The sequence below is a fragment of the Solea senegalensis genome, linkage group LG20 (genome assembly GCF_019176455.1).
Source record: "Solea senegalensis isolate Sse05_10M linkage group LG20, IFAPA_SoseM_1, whole genome shotgun sequence".
Classification (NCBI taxonomy): domain Eukaryota; kingdom Metazoa; phylum Chordata; class Actinopteri; order Pleuronectiformes; family Soleidae; genus Solea; species Solea senegalensis.
In genome coordinates, this window is record NC_058039.1 from 11806648 (window position 1) to 11829101 (window position 22454).

The 22454-nt window shown below is 43.1% G+C and overlaps 2 protein-coding genes across 7 annotated transcripts in view; both read right to left on the reverse strand.

Annotated features, from left to right (window-relative positions):
• Positions 1-367: 367 nt before the first annotated feature.
• LOC122786557 (glutathione S-transferase A-like) lies at positions 368-3742 on the reverse strand. Its single transcript, XM_044052941.1, has 6 exons — positions 3494-3742; positions 2423-2488; positions 2243-2348; positions 1002-1120; positions 822-910; positions 368-733 (listed from the first exon to the last, which is right to left on the reverse strand). The coding sequence occupies exons 1-6, from the start codon at positions 3659-3661 to the stop codon at positions 601-603; spliced, it is 681 nt and encodes a 226-aa protein (XP_043908876.1). The 5' UTR covers positions 3662-3742; the 3' UTR covers positions 368-600.
• A 2364-nt stretch (positions 3743-6106) lies between these two features.
• The window catches only part of fhod3a (formin homology 2 domain containing 3a), a 46889-nt gene continuing 30541 nt past the window's right edge, over positions 6107-22454 (reverse strand). Inside the window, exons 10-29 of one of the 6 annotated variants that reach the window (XM_044052932.1) lie at positions 22090-22325; positions 20158-20271; positions 19563-19982; positions 18669-18728; positions 17769-17903; positions 17213-17263; positions 15066-15283; positions 13105-13443; positions 11793-12484; positions 10986-11126; positions 10173-10331; positions 9734-9916; positions 8532-8651; positions 7973-8134; positions 7537-7727; positions 7222-7426; positions 7068-7091; positions 6667-6874; positions 6401-6565; positions 6107-6258 (exon numbers count right to left, since the gene is read on the reverse strand). In XM_044052932.1, coding sequence (XP_043908867.1) covers positions 6176-6258; positions 6401-6565; positions 6667-6874; positions 7068-7091; positions 7222-7426; positions 7537-7727; positions 7973-8134; positions 8532-8651; positions 9734-9916; positions 10173-10331; positions 10986-11126; positions 11793-12484; positions 13105-13443; positions 15066-15283; positions 17213-17263; positions 17769-17903; positions 18669-18728; positions 19563-19982; positions 20158-20271; positions 22090-22325 — 3906 coding nt within the window. In that variant the 3' untranslated portion in view covers positions 6107-6175. Of the gene's footprint in view, positions 6259-6400; positions 6566-6666; positions 6875-7067; positions 7092-7221; positions 7427-7536; positions 7728-7972; positions 8135-8531; positions 8652-9733; positions 9917-10172; positions 10332-10985; positions 11127-11792; positions 12485-13104; positions 13444-15065; positions 15284-17212; positions 17264-17768; positions 17904-18668; positions 18729-19562; positions 19983-20157; positions 20272-21150; positions 21178-22089; positions 22326-22454 lie in introns of all 6 variants that reach the window. The other 5 variants (XM_044052934.1, XM_044052935.1, XM_044052933.1 and 2 more) reach the window with 5 other exon arrangements.

A 22454-nucleotide genomic window follows, 5' to 3' on the forward strand; every position in this document is an offset into this window, starting at 1 on the left:
AAACGTCTGTTTTGCATTTTGCATGAAGTGCTGAATCACTTTCATGCAAAGTCATGATTCCACAGTTCATTTGAGTTACCTTTGTGCCGAGGGAAACCAGTTCAGGCACTGCCTTTCAACAATAAGGCAGACACCGCCTACAGTAAATCGCCACCTATGGAAGAGAACTACACCATATTATTAAGGGTTTTATAGATGTTATATAATGATGTGTTTCCTTGTTTTTGTTTATTTCTTTCACACTGTACTGCTGTCTTGTCTTAGTTTAACTTAGTCTTTGCTATATACTGGTTTACAACACAGTCTACATTGTGTTCTCTGATAAATGTGACCCATATTTACCAGAAAGGGTGTTAGAAACTGCTGCTCTAGTAACTCTTAGTTTATTAAGTCAACAGAGACTAGATACACACGACTTGTATCTGGGCAACATAAACTGCTATGTCAACAAACAAACAGCTCAACACAATTCTATCCGGGACTTGACTGCAAGTCTGATTTCTGACAATTTCAGTTTGGGATTCTAGGATTATTAGAGTAAGGATTATTAGAGAATCCACATGAGAACATTTCACACAGCTCTGCAGTGCAGTGCAGATATCAGATGTCTTTGAGTGTGTCTTGGCCCTCAGGGTTCTCCAGCCAATGAGGAGGCCAGCTGGCTTTGATGCTTGGCCTCTCCTGCAGCAGAGTGTAATACTTTCCCAGGTGCGGGTAACGCTCTGCAGACAACCTGAAAAACAGAAGGCGGGAGAACTTGTTTTTACAGTTCGCTTTCACCACTTCACCGTGTGACTCAAGCACAGTGCGGCAGCGCTCACCCGTATCTGAAAACAGTAGCAACAGTCGGAAAAACGGTCACATCTGCCAGAGAGAAGGACCGTCCGGCCAGGTATGAGTCGTCACCCAGCTGAAAACACACACACACGTGGACAATACAACATGTTTTAGTACATGTCAAGGCATGTGTGTGTGTGTGTACTGTGCATACAGTACATTACCTTCTGCAGGTAACCATCCCAGAGTTTGAGCTCAGTTGCCAGAGCCTCCCTGTTTCTCTTGAGTGCTGAGTCGTGCCTCTCTTCCTCAGGGACATACCAGCTGTAGTAGATAACTGCATCTAGTTAGAGACGCGATATAATGAGCAAATAGCAGCGTGCGTTTTTGAATGACAACATAACATCCGCGGCCAAATGGTGGCAAGAAGATTTCTGTGTGGAGACTGGGTTAGAGTTTGGGATTCTTTAGGTACCCCCCACACACACACACACACAGTCCAAAAACATACAGAGATTGATTGGACACTGTAAAATAGTGTCCAATCAATAATACTGTTTGTCTGAAGAGAAGTAGCTCATTGTCTTCTGGAACATTGTCGCTTTAAAGGGATAGTTCAGGTCTCATGAACCGTGACTGTATGAGGTTTTGACACATTAGCTACGTTAACATATACAAAATGTCTTCAGAGATCCATTCCGACTAAGTTTTCATCGTTTACATGGGTACACATGCATCAAGCGTTCAGTCGGAATGGGCTATTCTGACATAGAAGCAGAAGAGGAAGCTTCACTTCCGCATGTGTCTGCTAAGCAATGGCAAAAATAGCAGGAACAAAGCAGAAACATGTCACGTTTACGTGGATCGGACGCGCGGTGGTACCACGGCCATGAATGGATCGACTGTTTGTACGGTCGCAGATGCTAATAACGGTCGGCATATAGTACGCCGTTTCCGATGTGACGTCACTTTATACTCGGTACTTTGATGATGCCAGTCGCCTCATTTGGTGAGTTTGTGATTTTTGCTTTATTTTACGTTGCTAACTCTCTGTTTATTTAAGGAGTGAAACAAGGTTTGTATGTCATGTTATGCAAAAACCTTAAATATTTTCCTTGGCCGTAAAGTGCTTAAAGTGGCTGCTAGGGGGCCCTCACACGCTTTATAATTTCTTCTAAGGTAAGACCTAAGCCCACACTGACAAACACAACTCAATGTTTGTGAGTCTGTGAGAGTGAACATTGGGAAAAGGGCTAGAGTGTCAACACCCCATACAACCACACACAAAAAACAACCCGAACAACACCTTTAAAGACATTTAATAGTTCTCGTTTCACTTTCTTGACAGGCTGCAGGCATTTTGTCTTCTGAAATGTTCCTACATTAAAAGTGGAATCTATTGTACGCGCGTCACTGCAGCCAGAGTGGGTTTGACGTCACGATTTATTTTGTTTATTCAACTTACTCAGTTTTTCGTAGAACGTCAGTCCCTCAAACATGCGCTGGTACATCAGTGCCTGTTCTGCTGGGTTGTCAAGGATCAGCTTGCTCCCCTGGGATTTGAACTGACTCTGTCATCAGAAGAGGAAAACACACATATATACATATAACATAGCTTGTTGTCATATTTGCACGGCTCACTCACCTCCAGGTAAAAACAGGCTGCATAGGATTCGTTCACAATGACGTCGCCATGCTTGAAAGAGGGAAGCTGAAATAAAAACAAACAGGCTATAAGAATGAGGCTGTTTAAGTTTTTCTCATGAGACGCCTGTTAGTTAAATCCAGTATTAATGCAAGTGCCACTGGGATCCAATTAAAGCTGCTGCGCTGCATCATACAAGTCCTCATGGGGACCAGAAACAGTCTGTTTTACACGTTTAACTAGCTGGATCTATGTGTATTCTCCAAGCATGGGTGTTCTTATTATGTTTTTAAAGAATATGTACTAGCATTTACTGAAAAATAAACGAATGCACTTTAGCTCGTTTGTATTAGAATAATAACACAAGATATTATCTTTTAAGTGTATAAAAAGCTATAAAATTCACAAATTGAGACAAAATGTCCACTAATGGTCCCATGATAGGTGTGGCATGCTCATTAACTTTGTGATAATAGTAATAAAAACTACATTTTCCGTTGACTAAGTTGTGTTCAAGACATCTATGGCTACTGCAGTTTTTGAGAAATCTCAAGTTAAAAGTCCCATATTTGTAATCAGACACACTAGAAAGAAATTGCACTTGAAAGTTGATCATTTTTCAATTAAAAAGTGAAATTTCTCTAAAACTGTACAGTAAAATGTCTGATTTACAGTATGGTAGTAGTCATAGATGTCCTGAACACAAGCTAGGCAGTCCTGATCAGAACATATGGGAAATTTAGTTCTGAAATCTGAAATTGATCATTTTTAAATTAAAAAGTGCAAATATGGGACATTTAACTCAAAATTTCTCTAAAACAGCACAGTAGAAATGTCTAATATCACACTTGCATATATCAATGTGCTCAATACAACGCTTTCATTCTTATTCAGAACTTTTAGAGAAATGTCTTTATACAGTTGATCTAAGTCGCTGAAACATTTGTGATTTTCATTATTTTTTCAAAGATGTGCTTTCAAACGTTTTAACATCCGGTTTTATTTTGAAAACCGGATGTTAATGTCTTTACAAATCAGCGTCAGATCGTTTGACCGCAGTCTTACTCGTACCTGACCCCGGGGATTTATATCCAACACTTCTTGCGACTTGTGCTCATTTTTGTCGAAGGAGAGCAGTTTATGGTTGTAGCCCTGCAGCTTCTTCTCCTCCAGGGCGATCATCACCCTCCAGCAGGGAGGAGAGCCGGTGCCCCACAGCAGAGTCAAGTCCTGGGCCATGGTTTGACGTTAGACAGCCTGTAACACGGAGATTGTTAGAAACTGCTGCTGCTGAAGACGTGTCACACCACCAGCACACCGAAAGCAGGGATTTGTTTTTATTCTTCCAACAGGCCAGACGTGTCGAAAGCTGTAATTTAAGTGTACACTGCCCCCTGCTGACTGGGAAGAGGAAATGCAGCATAAAAGGGCACAACAGAGACTATTTTTAGATAAACACAGTAAAGCTCATCTTTAACTCAGATTGGAACACGTAGAACGCAACCGACACTGGACACAGTTTTTCTCCTCAGTTGTTGAGATCACACTTAATTAAATGTAGTTGCTATGGATTGTTTTATGAATACTAGAGGTGCTTGATACCTCCATTTCATGTCAAATACAGATGTCAAAACCTTGACTCTCTCATGTCTCTCTTCTTCACGTACAAGCCATTTAAGGTAGACGACTGAGTCTAGGACAGAAAAGGTTCAGTGCCTTTTTTTCTCTTCAGGAAAAAGTGTTTTTCATCATGCGTTGGTACATCAGTGCTTGTTCTCCAGGACTGTCAGGGGTCAGCTGGTGTCCCTGAGTCTAGAACAGCAAAGAAATTCATTAGTTAAATAACACATTAATGGCACATGTTGTACATATTATCTCCAGCTGTAAACATGCTTTGCAGGACTCATTGAGGATTGAGGCAATATATAAAATAACACAATAAGAGGGCAAGGGTTTAACAATTAAAATTCCAATTTACATTCAAATCATTGGACTATTTAGAGATTCATTCACTATCTCATTGGCTTGTATGTACAGTCAAACATAAGTACAAGGATGATAATGTACTGTGATGAATTGTGTGACAATGAGCCAGATTTAGTTATAAAATACAAAGCACATCATTTATAAAGGCAGCATGCATATATATACATAAGTATATATGTGTATGTATACATATATATATACACACACATACTGTATATATGTTATATATATATACATATTTATGTAACATCACTACAGTGCAGAACACATACCTGCTATGTCTACCCGTCCTCTCTGGTTGACAGCAGCTTGTGTTTGTAACCCCTGCAGCTTCCAGAGTGATCATGAGCCGCCAGCACGGAGTGGATCCAGCGACCCACAGCAGAGTGGTGACCGTGGACTGTACTGCAGTCAGTGAAACACGACTATATGCTACATGAGTAAAGCGAGCAGTCACTGTGTAGTTCATGGCACCACAGGACTCCAGAAGAATGACATAATCATTCACTTTTTTTCACTTTATGGTTTTGTCTTTTTTTGTTTGTTTTTATTATTATTGCAGAATGTTTATACACAGCATTTCAAGTGAAAGTGTCTCATTTTCGGCTCACTGCATAATATTTATGCAGAGAAGTTTCCCAGGTTTTGCTGTGCTGTGAGAGGAACACTTTCATTTCTTTTTTTCTCTCTCTCTCCACAATTCACAGAACAGCTTCTTTCTATCCATTCTCTCAGACTATAATACAAGTTTCTACAGGAAACCACAAAAATAATAATACAGAACATGAAAAGCACTAAACATGCACACTGTACCTGGCAGCTGACGAGGGCATTTACACGTCTTTTATGCAGAGTTCTCCGCATATCCTTCAAATAGATTATTAAAAAAAAAAAAAAAGCCTTATCCTTTTGTCTTTTTACACTTTACAAACAGTTAAAAAACTTCCTTTTTCTGTGTCATTCACTTCAGCATTGACAGCTCATTAATGCTGAATAAGGTGCTCCATGTCCGAGCTTCGCAAATAAATATTGAGGACAATTTGTCAAAAAAAGAAGAAGAAAGTTGCTTCAGTTAACACCACAGGGAGCAATCTGGCAAAAAAAAAAGGTACAGCAATGTCCCTTTATAAAATGAAAGGCACACATCAGATTGCAAACCGTTCACATTCTCCACTCAGCTCCGCTCACCATGCGTCGAAATGTGCAGGTGCAAAAAACAAACAAACACTGTCACAAAGGAAGATCCTGAATAAGCATCCTTGTCTGCGGTGACCTCTCAGGAAGGAGAGACTGGATATGAAAAAGCAATGAAGCTTCGTCTCTGCTCATCTTGACAACCACATTTCACAGTTTAAATAAACAAAAGTCACAGCTGCAGAAACCTCCAAGCATGTCTGTGAGTGAAGCCTTTGGACTAATGCAGTGTTTTAAAATATGTTGATATAAATAAAAAAAAAACAACAACAACCCCAAAACAACACGTTTCAGCTCAGTGTATATGCAGCATCACTAAAGTTGAATACATCAGTCTTCATTCGTTTGCATTCTCGTTGTTCTTTCTGTGTTCTGCATTAAAAACACTATCGTGGCTGCAGTTTTTGTTCACTCGCGCGTTAACAGAAGATTAGCAGCTGGCCAACACCTACGGGACTTTGTAACATTTCAACTTTGTAGGCGAAGGCAGAATGATGATGACAGAGGCGTGGCATCCAGGTGTTTCCAAAGAGATGAGGAGGGCGGTCTGGGGGAGGGGGGGCAAGCAGATGATCACATTGGTGGATCCGGAGAATCGCTTAGTCCTAAAGCAAGAGCTTCTTCTGCTGTCAGGCCGTTCTTCAGAGTCCGCCTCACTGTCAAAGGGAAAGCAGGTATCATTTATACGACTTTCTTTACAGACAGCTGTTTGACATTTCAAACTTTTGCAGCTACTTCCCTTCCTTTGTGAACACACACATGCCATATAACATAATCTGCTTGCGAGTTAGGTCGTACATGACTTGCGGTTTGCTCTGGACCTCCTCCTCTCTCGGGGCTGAGCTCTGGTTCCTGGACCCTGAGTGGCCGACCTCACGATGCGCTCCATGATCTCGTCCGCGTCGTCGTCTCCACAGACCTGAGTGTCCTCCACGGGTGGAGTCCACGCCTGCACAGTGCGACCTGGACAAATCACACAGGGCACAGCGATAAATGATAAGACAGAACCACACCTAAGGTTTTTCTTTTACTGTGCGCGACTTCTGCAAGTAACTTCCTGTCACCTCCTCGTCCAGGCCGCGATCTTGTCCGTGTCCGGAGTCCTGGCACGCCGCTGCTCTCCCTGTCACCGCTGCTCAGGCTGTTTCGCAGCACTGCTTTCATGTTCTCGTGCTCTGCAGCATCCTCAGCATGGCCGAGGCCTTGAGGCTGCTCGGCCTCCTGGCTGGCACTAGGGGCGCTGTTGTTGCTGCTGGAGCCACATCGACCAGACTGACGGATGAAACAGAACGACAGAGAGTGAAACATTGACATGTTGTTCTATTCTAATTATCCACCCTGTAAAGATTATTGTGTCTTGTTCCACGCAGACTTCACGTTAAAAGGAAAATTTGAAATTCCATTCAGTGGTTGCATGCACACGCACACACACACACATGCAGACAGGCAGCACACACGTTGATACCTCACTCTCCTCTTCATCATCAGACTACAAGAGAGAGAATGGGTGAAAATTAAAGAAGGAAATGCAGGAAAAGGTGGGAAAAAAAGCAGCACAAGATTTGGGCAAAGAAGAAAACGGAGAGAAACACAGGGTTGAGAGTCAGAGTGATGCTTACAGGAGCGTTCACGTCGATGATCATCTTTCCTCGGGTCTTGTTGCGCTCGCGGTGGTCGGCCCTTTTCTGTTTCTGCTGCAGGACGCGGTCCCTGGTGGTTCGGTACTCCAGCGCAAACTCGCTGAGGATCTTACTGAACCTGTGGACGCTGATCTCCCTCACACTGTACGGCGGATGACCCAGGAAGAGCAGGAACGAGTGGAACCTGGGAGAAAGCAGAGGACGACAAAGACGCATCACAACTGTCCTGAAAATATGTATTTAAATAGTACACACATTTTTTTTTTTGCAGGATATATTAACCGAGAAGACTACCTGTTGATGATCCTGCGGTGAACAATCTTGAGGATGATGATCCTCTCGGCGCACTCCTTGAGGAAGTCGGACATCTTCTGCTTCAGCTGGGGCTTCATCTCGTGCTTGGCGATGACCTTCAGGTGGTCCCATGAGGCTTTGCAGCGGCGCTCCATCTGACACAGGTTTTCCTGCAGCTGATCGAAATCCACCTGATGGAAGAAATGTTAGGCGTTTGTTGGTAGAATGTCACTTTATAGTGAGTATTCACGTCACGCAGAAATGTGTAATGAAACTCGGGAGAGGCTGTTTCAAGGAGTCAAGTGTCATAGTAGCTTTTTTCAAAAAATCTGAACATAATCGTGTCACTGAATTTCTTCTAAATGACAGAAATTCTATTTCACAGGATGCACATTATTTATAAGCAGTTACGAGTGAGCGTGAAGCTGTACTGTACTTTTGCCGAGCGCGTGATGGCTCCAATCTCTGAGTAGAGGTCGGTGCTCTGAGGGAAGTTCTCCACCACCACAGAGCAGACGTGATGCAGCAGAGACTGTTTGTGCACCGTGTCCTTCACCTCCGGAACCTTCTCCAAGTACGTCATCTCGAAGCCTTTAGCCTGGACACATTATTACATGGATAAAGAGGGTTTTAAGTACAGCGGATCAGTTAAACTATATCTAATCTCACCATGTTATAGTAGTTTCAAGCTTCAAAATGTAAACTTACCCATGTAATAACAATCACTACAGTGCAACTACAGACAACACAGGTTTGTGACTAGGTCTGGATATCAAACTTAAATAACTTCCTCTGTATCGCCTAATATTTAAAAAGTGTCATTCGGATTCCTTAAAGAGAGAAGAAGAAGCAGAAGGAGAAGAAGGACGAGGCTTTGTGTGCTAAGTGTTTGAATGTATTTTTTTTTAATGGAATCAGTATCAAAGTCCAGATGTGGATATAACACCACAACAAAAATCCTGCACCTGCAGAAAGAGGCGACATTCATGACTTACATTTGTGCCATTGAGGAAGTTTCCAATGGAGAGCAGCGTGGACAGGATGTAGCGTAAAGTTTTGTTCTTCTCCAGCTGCTCCATACCTTCCTTCAGATCCTGCAGCGGCTCCGCCACTTCCTGTGAGGAGGAGGAGGAGGAGGAGGACACACATACACACACAAACACACATCGTTAATAAAGGCAAATAAGACATGCAAACCAGACACATGTGTCTCATTAGTCTATGTAAGGGGTGAACAGGTGCACTTTCTCTCGCGCAACAACTCATCTGCTGTCGTTTAAGGTCAGTGGATGTTGTTTAAAGGCTGCCGCCTCGGTCAACCCTCACTATCAAACGCACATGAGCCCTTTGTTTTCTTGTGTGCCTGCACGGTAACTTGCCCTCCATTTAGCCTCCCCCAACCGCACCGTCCTACGGAGGTTGAGTCGGGAATGCGGCCCTACTGAACATGCGGCGGGGAATCTTGCCTTCCATGGAGAGATTAAAGACAACCGCATCCTGTGGAAAGCCGTAAAATTCGCAGGACAGCGAACGGAGGGACGGGCATGTTTCTCATTGTCTGGCCTGGGCTTTGAACTCCCATCTCCTCCGGGATGCATTCTATGCTTGAGTAAAACATGGTGTGCTGGGAGGAGAGGATGCGACGCCGCTAATAAGCTTGCATATTTGGTTATGATGTTATGATGTAACTATGTTGACGTTTTGCAGATGTTGTTTGCACAAGAAAGGCTTGTTGATACTGACACGGACGTAATACACATGCAGTACACATTGAGCCGCACCGTGGCTTTGATGTATGGTAGCGATAGCATGACTTTAAATATGTATTTGACAACGACTTTGGTTTGGGGCTACACTTTTCAACGTCTAGTTATATTTTGCTGTATAACTGTCAACTGTTTAAAGCTGCAGTGTTTTTGTTTTGCCTCTGTTTAGAAAATTACATTCTTCATCGGAAAACAGGTTCTGTGAAGCAACACTATCAGACCTGACTGAGGGAGCGTTTGGGTGTATACACCTGCAGCACACGGGCAGGCGGGGGCAAGGTTTATTCTGCTTTTTGTGCAATAGGATTCACTTATGAAACTTTTTGTGTGTGTTTCTTTGTGTTAACAGTCACTTCACTGTGGCTGGAATCTAACGGCAATTTGTTTATTATTTATAACAGTTTCAAGTAGTGTTTCACGTTCAAACGTACCTTCTCCGTTGCCTCGTAGTCCATCTTGAAGGCCCAGAGCTGGAGTCTGGCCGAGAGCTCACTGATGGACGACAGCGTGAGCAGGAATTGCTCTGCTGAGCCGAGCGGGATGTCTGGATTGGCCAGCTGAGCCTCCTGGATCTTCTGCTTCTCCTCCTCCGTGGGGATCATCGTCAGGATTTTCTGTGGGCAACAACAGCCGGGGGATAAGAGACGTCATGATATGATATAGGAGAGATAAAATTTACAATCCGATGCAATCCAAAAAACCTTTACTATGCACAGACTGTAAAAAAGAGAGACAGCATTTATATCTGTTACACAGTTGGAGACTAAAAGGACTGCATCAGTATTGGCAGATTCTTGAGTTTGTTACTTGGGTACCACGAATTAAAAAAGAAGATGAGCATCAATCATGACTCATGTCTCTCTCACTCACCTCTATTCCCTCCTTGTTGAGTGCATACTCATCAAAGTTAAGGATGGCTGTCTTGATAGTGCGTGGAGGCGGCAGCACCGTCAGGCCAATGTTGATCGCGTTACTCCTCTTGGAGTCCAACACGATGATCTCCTGACGTTTGCCATCCGCTGCCGTTTTCTAGGTCACAAAAATACACAGCGTCAACGCTGGGTCTGTCTCTCTCTCCCTCTGGCGGATTTTTTTCAGTGTGGTCTGTTTTTTACGGGCTTGTAACTTTTAGACGGATCGTAACTGAAACAGGAACGACTTGGTTATTAGGCAGGAAACATCGCTACAGGATAACTCTGTGCTGTATGTGTGTGTGCGTTCATGTGTGTTTTGTTTGTTGATGTGAGTGTTCGCAGACGTGTTGTCACTGTGTGTGTGTGTGTGTGTGGACATGACCTCATGAGAACTTGAGGCTATCATAAGCTATTGTAGGGGGACGGTTGTAATGCACTACCACATAAAAGTGGAGCAGAGTAGGTGCTAAAACCCTGGTTAATGCCTCTCGGAAATTTCACTGTGACAACACGGAGGTGTCTCGTGTTGCAGACACTTACATCTCAAGTCATGTGATAAAAGAAAGCGGCATTCTCATTTTATTCACAATATATATATATATGTATATATACACAGTATATATATCTTTGTGAATGAAACTAAATTGGTTTCTTTTGACCAGCGTGTAATGTAGCTGATAGATAAAGCTGATAGACTTTATCAACCTCATATGACAATGCTTTAATGTAACAGACACACAGGACAGTGCTTGTAGCAGTGGATGTTTACCTTTGTAACTGGCATCTCCTTTGACTTTGACTCAAACAGGTGTTCCAGTTTAGCCGTGTCCACCTTGACTGGCTCCAGTTTGGCCCAGAGAGAGTCTTCACTCCGCTTATAATCCCTGTACTGCGAGTCTGTCGCGCGCACCTGTTCACAAGCACAGCGAGAATGGACGACATTAAGTAGAGACATGTGTTCGACTCCCATTTCCTACAATAAACACGGCAAATGAGACACAAGGAGCCACAAATAGCTGCAGCCACAGGAACATGGAGCGTGAGTCACTGTTTTTTAATAACTTCTTAATCTTAACTGCTTAATGGAAACAGGCAGTTTTTGACTAATCTCTTCATCGTGACCCAGCAGGATCTTCTACGCAACCTACAAAATAGAGCTAAAGCGCAATCTAAAATGACGTAAACAGAAACTGAATGCATACTTTGGCTATAACTGTTTCACGGTTGTTGAAAGCGTGATAAATTACTATCATTTTGAATTACAAAACTTAGTCGTAAAAAGTTTTGTTTCAGGGTGGTGTATTGGCAAGAGTCTGGCGATACATATCCAGATACAGGAGGAACGATACGATGTACTGCAATACACTGGGATCCTAGAGAGTCACACAGCCAAAAGTCTGCTTAAATATAACAACAAAAGTACTTCCAAGTATATTTACATATTGAGTAAAATATCATGAAATATCACGTTCATATTTTCTTACATTCCTTGTTCTGTGACACATGAATGTGTTTGTAGCAGGTCTAATTTGTCCCTGATTAAATAATTAAAAGGGTTAATTCTGTCTCGACTCACCTCGCTCCAAAAGAGCCTGATTGTCTTCTTCTTCTTGTTGAACAGAGGCGGCTCCGGAGGAGGAGGCACTGGGATCGATGAGCTGAAGCAAGGAGGCGGTGGAGGCCTCATAATCCCAATCAATGGGGGAGGCGGGGGGCAGTTGCCTAGCCTGGGTGGCAGTGGGGGGAAGCACGGTGGAGGAGGGGGCGGCGGAGGCAGGTCCCCACATCCTACCATCGACACTGCATCCAGAATGTCCTTGTCATCGTCCTCCGTCAAGTCGGTGAAGTTGATGTCCCCGATGCGCAGCTCTCGAGGGCTGGCCAGGAGCTGGTCCCAGATAGTGTCTGATTCCTTTTTGGGTGGGGGAGGAGGGGGTTCAATGGCTGGAGCTTCCAAGTGAGGGTGGGACGTACCGAGGTCCTTGATCAGGTCTCCAAATCGCTCAGCCAAAGGACGGATGGTGCCACGGTGCTCTGAATTGTCTGTCCTGCTGTTGCTCTCCTGATCATTGTCCAGCTGCTCCTCAGCGTCCTCGTGCGTTTCTTTGTCTTTGTCCTCTCCTCTTTCTTTCTCCTTCTCTGCATCCCCCCCCTCCTCCTCCTCCTCCTCACTGTGCTTCTTATTCTGGGCATACAGCATATCCAGCATAAAGAGTTTGCTGTTGAGGAGTTTGCCGCACGGTTCATTCACCTCCGCCTCCTTTAAGCCTGAAAAAGAGAGTAAGAGAGATGAGCTTAAGGATGTAAGGATGTTTTCTTCATCGTTTATTGCTTTTATCAAAGTCAAAATAGGTACAACAAAATAAATAAGGCAAGGTGCAACAAGTTTTCACACCCAATATCACAGTGAACTCTGTCACTGAGACAATAGTGTTGGAATTTATATGTATATACTGTACATAGACATACATACGGATAGAGCACACTCTTATATACACAAAAAAAGAGAGCAAAGGAACAGAGCGAGAGAGAGAGCCAGATGTGAAAAATAATGCACATTGTTATAAGTTTCTCATTAATGTCTTAGAAAATGTGTGCTTATTCGCCCTAGTGGGTAGATAAACTGTTTTTTTTAGCATTACATCAATCCCTGGCCCTATGGTTCATTTAAAATGACCCCTTTATGTCCCACACAGTGACGTCAAACAGACTTTCAAAGCACACAGATATCAGATCCAGTATGATCTGTATCGCTCTGTAAAAGCATTCGAGGTACAGTACTACAGTGTGCCAAATACGGCACATAATTCCTCTTACTTCAAAGGAAAATTGCATTTGAAAACTTGGTGACGTGAATCAAATGAGTGTTGTAGTAAAAATCTACCCACCATCCTCCGTGCTCCCCCTCTCCTCTCTCTCCAAAGTGCTGCTGGCGGAGGAGATGCTGGAGGCAGAGCAGTTGTCCTTTTCATTTACTTCCTCGTTCTGTCGCTCCTTGTCGCTCAGGATGCCGCTGTCCTCCTCCTCCGCCTCCTCCCTCTCCTTCTCCGGTTCCTGCTCACACTCTTCCTCTTCCTTTTCTGCTGCAGTTTCCTCCTGCACTTCCTCTTCTTCTTCCTCCTCCTCTTCTTTCTGTTCCTCCTCCTCCTCCTCCTCCTCCTTCTCAGCGGTGGCCTCTGCTTCCTTCTCCCCCGCTTCTACACTTGCGCTGGAGTCGTCAGCCTCTCCTGCCATAGAAAAAAGGGGTGAATGTTAGTTTGTTTGCCCCACCATACTGACTGCTATTGATGAGACTCGCACACATCATTCACACAGAAACATACTGTAAGATGCATGACTGCAGTAGCACACTGTTTGAAACATGTAACCTGGCTGCCTTTGATTGTAAAGGTGCGCTTGTTTGGCCTGCATGTGGGACACCACTGTGTCAACACACACTTACAGGAAAAACAAAAACATACACTAATGTAAACAATAAAGCCAGGCTGTCGCAGGACCAGGATATGAAGAGGAAATGAAGAATTAAGTTCTTGTTGACGTCGAAACACACTTGTGTACATGGCGCGCACACACACACAAGTCAACAGCACAGTCAGGGCAGGGTTAAAAAAACATGGCACTCTATGAGGCCTCATACATTTGCCGACAGGACCTCGGCTCATGGCTTCAGCACAAGCCTGTTCTCTGACACAAGATGTTTTGACACTTGCACTTTCAAAAAGCTCTTTCAAAGAACACATTTCACCCTTTCACCCATATCCTCTTTCAAATCACCCTCGATATTTTCCACAATCCTTTGCTTCTGCTCGCACCTGGATGCTAATTTAAACAGCAGGAACAATTTAGGGTTAAGAATGATTGCTTTGGGGGGGGGTTGCACTGTTGGGAATTGAACTCGCAACCTTCTGGTTTTGATTATGACTCCCCAAAGCATCGACCAGCGGGATTCAAAGCTCCAAACTGTGAGAACATGACCGCACTAATTCAACATTAAAGTTAAAATCCTCAAGACTTTTGTGACTCCAAATTCTCAACATCTTTTCATATTTTCAGAGTCAGGCACTAACACGCTGGATTTCCTTCAAACACATGGGATTCACAGGGAAACGGCGCGTGTATGTAATCTGACAGGGATCATAAATCAATAATCCAACGGTAACATAAGGCTATTGGGTCATTTGTGGTATTTTCCTGACTCCAGATCAGTTTTAAATACGAGCTCTTAGATGAAGAGTTGCAGGCGTCTTGCTGCATACCTACAACCCTTGACTTTGAAGTTCATCTCCACGGCCTGTTTCCCTGCTGTTGTCTGTTCCTCACGACTAAAAACCACACAGTGTGTGCAGCATGAAATCTGAATTGCCGTTCCAATTACGGAATGAAACATGATTTTTGTTTGGTCAGACTGTAAACAACAACAACACCAGTTGTTGCTCCAATGTTTTTCCCCTAATAGAGGAGGTTACCATGGTGACCATGACGGAGGGAGATTTGTATTTGTCAAACTGCTAAAATAACCGGGATTTTGAGCAGTAAAATTCACTTGGAAACTTTTCTTTGTATGCTGTTTTGTAAGTCCTAATCCAACCTTTTTTCAGCCTACTCGCTTTACTAGCGCAATGCCGCTGTGGCTGCCTCCATGTGGCTAGTCACAAAAAGAATCACTTTTTCAAGGAGTGCAGTGGGGGATGTCAACATTGCTATACTGAGAAACACAGACCTCATTTGACAATGCTATGAATGTAAGGTCAGGGCCACAGTTTCACGTTCATCTTCAGTCAAACATCTTTTAACTAGTTCATAACAGGCAAGCCCATTTGGTCAATATGAGTGTTCTTGTTTGTCATACCTGTCTCAGACGGTGTGTGAATGGCGGTTGGGGTCTCAGCTTCAAGATCGGCCTCTGTGTCATCTTGCGAGGCGAAGGAGGACGGGGTGCTGCTGCGTGATGATGAGGGCCAGGCCTCAGAGGATGCAAAGTTTAGGTTGAGGTCAGGGCGAGTCCTTGAGACCCGGATGCGGTCCTTCTCGTATTCCTCTGCCGCCAGGCGCTCCACGGCTTTGTACCTAAGGGCGAGGGAGACGGAGGCGTCAGCCAACAAGACAGGTGACAAATAAACAGGGCTAGACAACGAGTTACCCATCATTTCGTACAGTCAAAAGTACAACATATAAAAGGTTCTTCTCCTTCTCTCCTCTCGAGCCAAAAACTCAGTACTCCAAATATGAAATTAGAGGGAGTTTAGAGAAGAAACATCTTTGTCAGAGTAATGGAAGATGGTGGGAGGACGGGAGAAGGACAGCAGAGAAGCATGAGAGAGACAGAAAGATGCTAGTTTGGCTTCTGAAAGGCCAAACATCAGAAGAGAATCAGAGTAAACCTGTTCAAGATGTTGCCTCAATCAGCTCTCCTCTGTTGTCTTTTTCCGTTCTCCTTCTTCCTCCCGTTTTATCTCTTCCTCCTTCTCTCCATCTAACAAACTCTACCACTCAACCCGCTGACCTGAACTGAGATTTATGGCATCGAGTCAACTTTCTCTCTCTGTCTTTTTCACTCACTCTCGCTCTCTCTCTTTTTATTTCTCTAACCCCTCCTCTTTCCCACTGATCCATGAATGTGTGGAGCTTCTGTTCAGAGTTCATTAGCATACGGCCACTTCAGAGAACTAAAGAAACTGGATACTAACACAAGTGTGTTTGTGTGTAAGTGTACATATATCAGATAATGTAATAGTGTATCGATAGTGAAATGGAGTGAGTGAGCCAGCTATGTATGCTGCATAAGGTTTAACAGATAAAGAGTTTTAAAAAAAACACTTTAAAAGATCAGACGATTACATCTGTAATTCACTTTATATACCACATGTGTCGGATTTACCAAGCATCTCTGTATTGCCGTTATTATATAATAACCATGTTGCCAAAGTTAAATATAGACTACGAAATGTGTGGATTTTCTAAACAGAATAACACAATAATGTGTGAAAATCATTTACTAATAACTAATTGTGTAGCGTAGCTCCATCTCAACTTAATAAAACAGTGAAGTGCTATTTACACATAAATGCATCAGTAAAGATTACATGAAATCATGTAATGTAATGCAATTGTGGGGCATTTTGCTCATAATTTGTTTCTTTTTTTAGATAAGAGGACTGCAGTATTCAACTATCATGAATTAAGACGTGAAATGAGAGATTATCATTATTTACCAAATTAAAGGAATTTCTATTTCACCATACTAGATTATATACAAGTGCAGGAGTGAAGTATACTGATAGAGGTGGTCACACTTTCAAGCATGTCTGTTTTATCCTAACTGTCCTTAATTTGCCTTTCTTTCTGTCTCTTTTTGAAGTCTCTTGTGTTGACAGAAAACTCCACTAGACACACAAAATAATGCAAAGAGAATCAAAAATGACCTTTACCTTCTGACATTTTTAAATTTTGTGATGATAAGCATATCGGATTTTGTTTATTAGACCGTTGTTATCCGTCCTTACTAATATCTGACTCGTGATTTACTTATTTTGTTGAATAAATCACGAGTGTATCTCTTGCCTCCTGTGATACCCATCTGCAAGATTCCACTTGTTTGTGTTTAAACGTACATGAGCTTGAATACATTGTGTGCGTGTGTGTGTCTTTGAGTGTGTGTGTGTGTGTGCAGGGGCACTCAGCGAGGAAGGCTTTGTAAATCCTGAATCTTATTTTCTCACAGCACGCAGCCAAAGCAATCAGGCCGCTGGCAGACTGACAGCTGAAATACAGCTACTTAAGAGAGGAGACAAAAACCGGCAGATGGAGCAAAGAAAATTGTCTCAGCGTCCCCGTAGCCTCTGGCAGCGAAGAGCACCTTTTTTTAACCTGAAAACAATTACACTATTACCGAGCTTCCCAAACCACAGGCTCAAACATTTCCCCCCCCCGGGTTCAGCTGTTCTGAATGCGTGTTGTTTTGGTTTGGTGCACACACACACACACACACACACTCACCTCTCCTCCCGTGCAAGTCTGGCTTCTTCCATTTTATCCACATAGTCGCGGCTGAGAGAGACACACAAGCACAAATTTAAAGCATCATAACAATACATAACCCTATTGCATAACAGGAGAGTCACTCGTGTATTCTTCTAAACCTTTTTAAATATTTGAAATCCTTGTATTTTAATTATAAACTACTTTTCCGCCCTAGTCTATTACATCGTAAATAGTACTTGAAATGGTATGTAAGTTTTCACTTAATGTGTTGCAACTTTTATTGTACCTTTTCTATAACACTTAAACAGAATTTAGCATGTGTAGTAAGTTTAATGTGTCCTTAAACTGAAGAGTACACATGACAACCTTATGTTTTGTGACGGGTTCTTGGCAGAGACCTTTCTCTCTAAACTATTTGAAGAAGATACCGGTGCCTTAGCCTCTGCTTGTCCCTCATTTTTACATTTCTGGAGTGCACATTACATTTCTTTTCTATTTTAATGCAATCTACTCTCTCATCTCAAACATCTTAAGGCAGTTTTGAAAAATCAAAGCCAGCAATGACTCTCACCTGTGCTTGTTTCTCTCCTCCCTCTCTATCCTCTGCAGTCTCTCCTCCCTCTCCACACGGCGGCGCTCTCGCTCAGCTGCCAATGATTCCTGGTGCTGTCGATAAGAGGATGACAAGAGACCTCCCAGAGCGGGCCTGAGAAGAACGAAAGAAGTTTGATGCCCAACACTTCACTTGCAGGTGTTTGTTTTAATCTGCTGTACGACTGGGACGCAGTAAGGAAAGAGCGGAAAATGGGCATGTGCATATTCAGAGCTTAAAGTATATACAGTATGTTATATATGAGTATTTATGTAGAGCACCATATAGTCAGAGTCCGGGGGAATGCCAAAACCCCACAATGTTATATGTAAAATATAAATGAATCAGCATTTTTTCATACATTCGTGGGAAGGAAACACCTAATGGTTACATTAAAATTCCATATTATAGCAATATTTTTTTCAGTTTTGCCAGAGTGAGCACATTTTGTAGACCACAACAGTCACAGAAGTGAGAAATACATTCCCAAAACATAAGGTAAAATCATCGGATACTTAAATATCCACTGAAAATAATCTGTTCTGGATTAGATCCAAAAGGGGCTACATTTTACCCAGACTTCCTGCAGAATGTAGGGCTTAAAAGTCACAATTATTCTTTGAACACTTAATTTGTCCATGCTGCTATTGTTTATTTACAATGGATATAATGAAATTTAATAACTGTATTTTAAATGTCTCAGGTTTTGCCTATATTTTTGAAATTATACATGATGGAGGTTAGTGGGGGCCCCTCCTCAAGTTAAGATCAAAGCCAGGAACCACTGAGCTACATTGTTCATTGCAAACACACATGTACGTCTATACACAAAGTACCCGTGTGCAAACAGGAGTGGGTATTTTAGGGATGTCCTCTCACCTGGAGGTGGTGGGTGTACTCGGGCTGCTGTGAGACGAGTAGGACGTGAAACTTCCATTCCTAAGTAACAGAAGAGGTGAGAAAAACAAGTGTGAGAGTGAGTGACCTCTCCTGTCGCCCCGTTACCCGACACTGCGCTGATGAATTGGCCAGTTTAATACCGATGGTGAAAGACGAACGTGACACCTTGTGACGTAACAGGGACGATGTTGTTGAAACACTAGCTGATTAGCAGCTGCTGTCGTAATTATTTACACATTTTCCTGAGACAATCCGGGCAACGTGTCTCTCCTCGCATACAGTCCATTACTCAAATATAATTACCTTTACAGCTCATTTCACCACTGTTTTTGAAGCTACTGGTAAATCAATAATGAACATGTTGAGCTCAATTTCTGTTGGGAAAATGAACAATTCTAGGGCTGTAAAATGGAGTCTGACTATAGGAATTTCATAACAAGCTTTGTGCAGGAGAGGTGCAGGTCATGAATATGCTCGTAAAAAAACAGTGCGATCCAGCAAATCAAAGAGGAATTCAAGTGGTGTAAGAAAGGATGAGAAATTAAAACCATGCTACTAAGCAACGAGAGATTGCAGGTGAAGGATTTAAAAAGGTGCTAGACTCGAAGAAAGGGGGGGAATGCAGTGGGAAACAAAAAGTGCAGAAGAACAGATTTGAAGATAATCCTGTAAAGTGCAGTGACAGACTCGAGGTGAGCGTTCAAGTAGAAAAGAACTCGAAAAAAGGAGGTGATGAATAAGAAAAGTGGTGCCACAGCTAAAGCCAGAGACAGAAGTGGAGAAAATGAGGAAAAAAAAGGTGCCACGTCGAAGAGATAAAAGGAAGACTTTCAGTGCTTCTCATGGGTCACTGATCTCTGCTCGTCCTCTGACCTGGGAGACGTCATCTTTGGAGACTCTTCGCTGGCTTTGGCTGGAGCCGTTGGCGGCGGCTCCTCGTGAAGGTCATAGGAGAAGAGGTGGAAGGGCGCGTGGGGCAGGTAGGGCAGACGGTCGGGTGAAGGACGAGAGCTGCCGCGCAGTGGTGGACTGACCTCTTTGGTGGCCGGAACGGTGACAGAAGACCTCTTCCTGGCCAGCAAGGTGGCCAGAAGCGAGGGCGGGGATGGGGGTCTGAGCGGGGAGGAGACAGGAGGGGAGGAAGTGGGAGAAGAGGGAGAGTGGAGGCTCGACTCTGGAGGCTGTTCGGTGGGACTCCTCTGCTCTTCCTCCTTTGTGCTCTCCTTTCTGGTAATGATGGTGATGGACCGCAGGGTTGTTCTATGAACAATGGATGGAAGCGGTCTAGCAGGGCTAAGAACAAGGGAGTAAATTGAGAGGAACACATGGATGAAAGAATGACAATGGTGACAGAATACGTCTAAGGAGTCTAAGTAGTCTAAGGAACAGAAAACAGTCATAAATGGAGTCCTTTAGATACACAAGAACACCAAAGAACATGAGCATTTTCCACCGTGTCCCAAAATACCTGGGGGTGGTCTGTTTAGATACTGTATCTGCCCCCTGCTGCTCATCCGAATCAGACTCAGTCACCGGAGTCTCCTCCTCCTCCTCCTCTACTCCTTCCTCATACTCCTCCTCTCTGAGGAGGTGGCATGAATGTGGACGAATGGACAGTTGAGTGGAGAATGTAAAGAAAGAATTGAGGGAGAGATGATGCGATACATGAGAATGGCATGCAAACAGAAATCGCCACACTTCTAAAGATACAACATCCCTAAAATCCTAGATATAAATATCTGAGATTTAGGGATGGAACACAGCAGAGAGACAGAGAGAGAGAGAGAGAGTTAGATGGAAATGGTACGTAAAATAACATTTACAGCTGCGTAACTACAACACACAGACATTTATTCCGAGACCAAAAAAAAGACATGACAATCAATCAGATGGAGATAACGTGATATAAAGAGAAAAAATAACGTTTCTGTTTACACACTCCATGCATTTAAGTTAAAGAGTTTGGCATGCACACGAAGATGAAATATGATGGAAAGAATGAGGAAAATGAACGTATGAAGGAGAATCTAAAATGGCCTTGAGCTCAGTGACACATAAGTGGTTTGTTGCCAAAGGGTAACGGTGGAGACACACAGTAGAAGAGAAAGAGCTATGAGAGGATACCTGAGGTGAACAGCTGCAGACGGCTCCCCATGCCGCACACTTTGTGCATATACACACAACACAACACTGAAGCCTGTGCTGGTTTAATATGTTTGTAGAGGAACAAGCAAACCCTAAAGGCTTGTGCTGCTGCTTTAGAACTGTTTTATTTCTTTTAGTGGAGCAGAGGTTTTGCCAGTGTTTCATTGGGGAACAAAGAAACCCACTCGGAGTGCTTAATGTCACATGAAGGCTGTTATAGCATGTAAGTGGGTAGAAGCACGGGTAAAAAACATAAACAGGAGGTCACAGAGGTCAACATATCATCCGTTTTTGTTGCACTGAACTTTGAACTTACATGGACGGAAGGAAACCTGACAGTGACCTGGAGCAGAAAGTGGTCGTATATGACAGTCAGAACTAGTTAACCTGTAACATAACCTACCCCAATGAAGTTATGTGAAATCATTCATCATCTTGTCTTTAACACCGCTTATCATGACAATTTTTGGTCATTACACACAAGTTGTTTAACTTTCTTAATGGTTTAACTGACTGTTCTACCTTGTTTTGACGTGTTGATTAATTCATTCACGTTTCAAGGTGAAGGGGTGAGATTAAATAAGTCTGAAACGTCTTCTCAGTCCCTTTCAAACATAAGAAGAAACTAAAGAATGATTTGATTTGTATGCCTGCTTGTGAATTGAACATCTGTTCTTCTTTGTGTGTGAAATAAAGTAAACGGAACTGAACTAAGTGTGAATTCTGTCCAAGTGCTTAATATTCATTTAATTAATGTAGTAAAAAGAAAGGGAAAGAGAGACAAAAACTGGAGGTGGATTCCCTAAGATGCCACTGTTTTTAGATGAGCTGATGCAGCAGATGTTGATGTATTTATTTTGTTGTTTTTTTTATGTCTGCAATGTGTTGTTTTATTTGTGCTGCTTCCTGTCTTGGTCAGGTCTCCCTCGAATAGGAATTTTTTTCCTGGTTAATAAATACATAAATGTAAATGTGATGTTGAGGCAAAGACAAGAAAAAAGGTCAAATCAAATTAAAATTTCAATTGCTGTGAATTATAATTATTGTTATTGTTTTATCTTTTATCGTTGTTGTTAATTTTGCTCTGCTTGCTTCAGAAGTTGAATCAAACAACTTCAACTTTCAACAGCAAAGATACTGTGTTGATACAGTACTGCATGTATTGTCAAGTTGACTTTACTTTTTGAAATTTCCAGCTTCAAAATGACTCATCATCCCCAAATCCTGAAACTCCTCCTTCATCCCTCTGTCTCACCTCTCACTCACGTCCTCAGCTCTGTGTCCACTGAAAGGCTGGAAGCCGGCTCTCTGTGGGGACAAGGGGCTGCACGGGGAGGCGTGGCCAGATCGCCCAAGGGAGGCCCTGCGGCTCCGCCTCCTCTCCAGGCCACACTTTTTGTCGCCGCCCCCGAGGCTGGCTCGTCGACGGTCCCGGCGTCCCGTTGGTGGAGGCTGGCTGTCATTGTCGCCGTCTTCATGACGTAAAGTCGTCTGGGGGGAAAAGTGGATTGTGTGACAGGTGCTTCCCACAGAGAGGAACTAAAAATATACTTCAGAGTCACATTTCTCTGTCGTTGTTAGACTGGACTTCTTACCAACTGAACTCTGATCTGTAATAAA

What these genes read in the sequence shown, in the direction of transcription:
- LOC122786557 (XM_044052941.1), bottom strand. Translation starts at nt 3,661, where the DNA reads ATGGCCCAGGACTTGACTCTGCTGTGGGGCACCGGCTCTCCTCCCTGC. An exon ending in ATATAAATCCCCGGGGTCAG is followed by an intron (nt 2,489 to 3,493) that starts GTACGAGTAAGA and finishes TTTTTATTTCAG; the next exon opens with CTTCCCTCTTTCAAGCATGG. An exon ending in GACGTTCTACGAAAAACTGA is followed by an intron (nt 1,121 to 2,242) that starts GTAAGTTGAATA and finishes GTCTCTAACTAG; the next exon opens with ATGCAGTTATCTACTACAGC.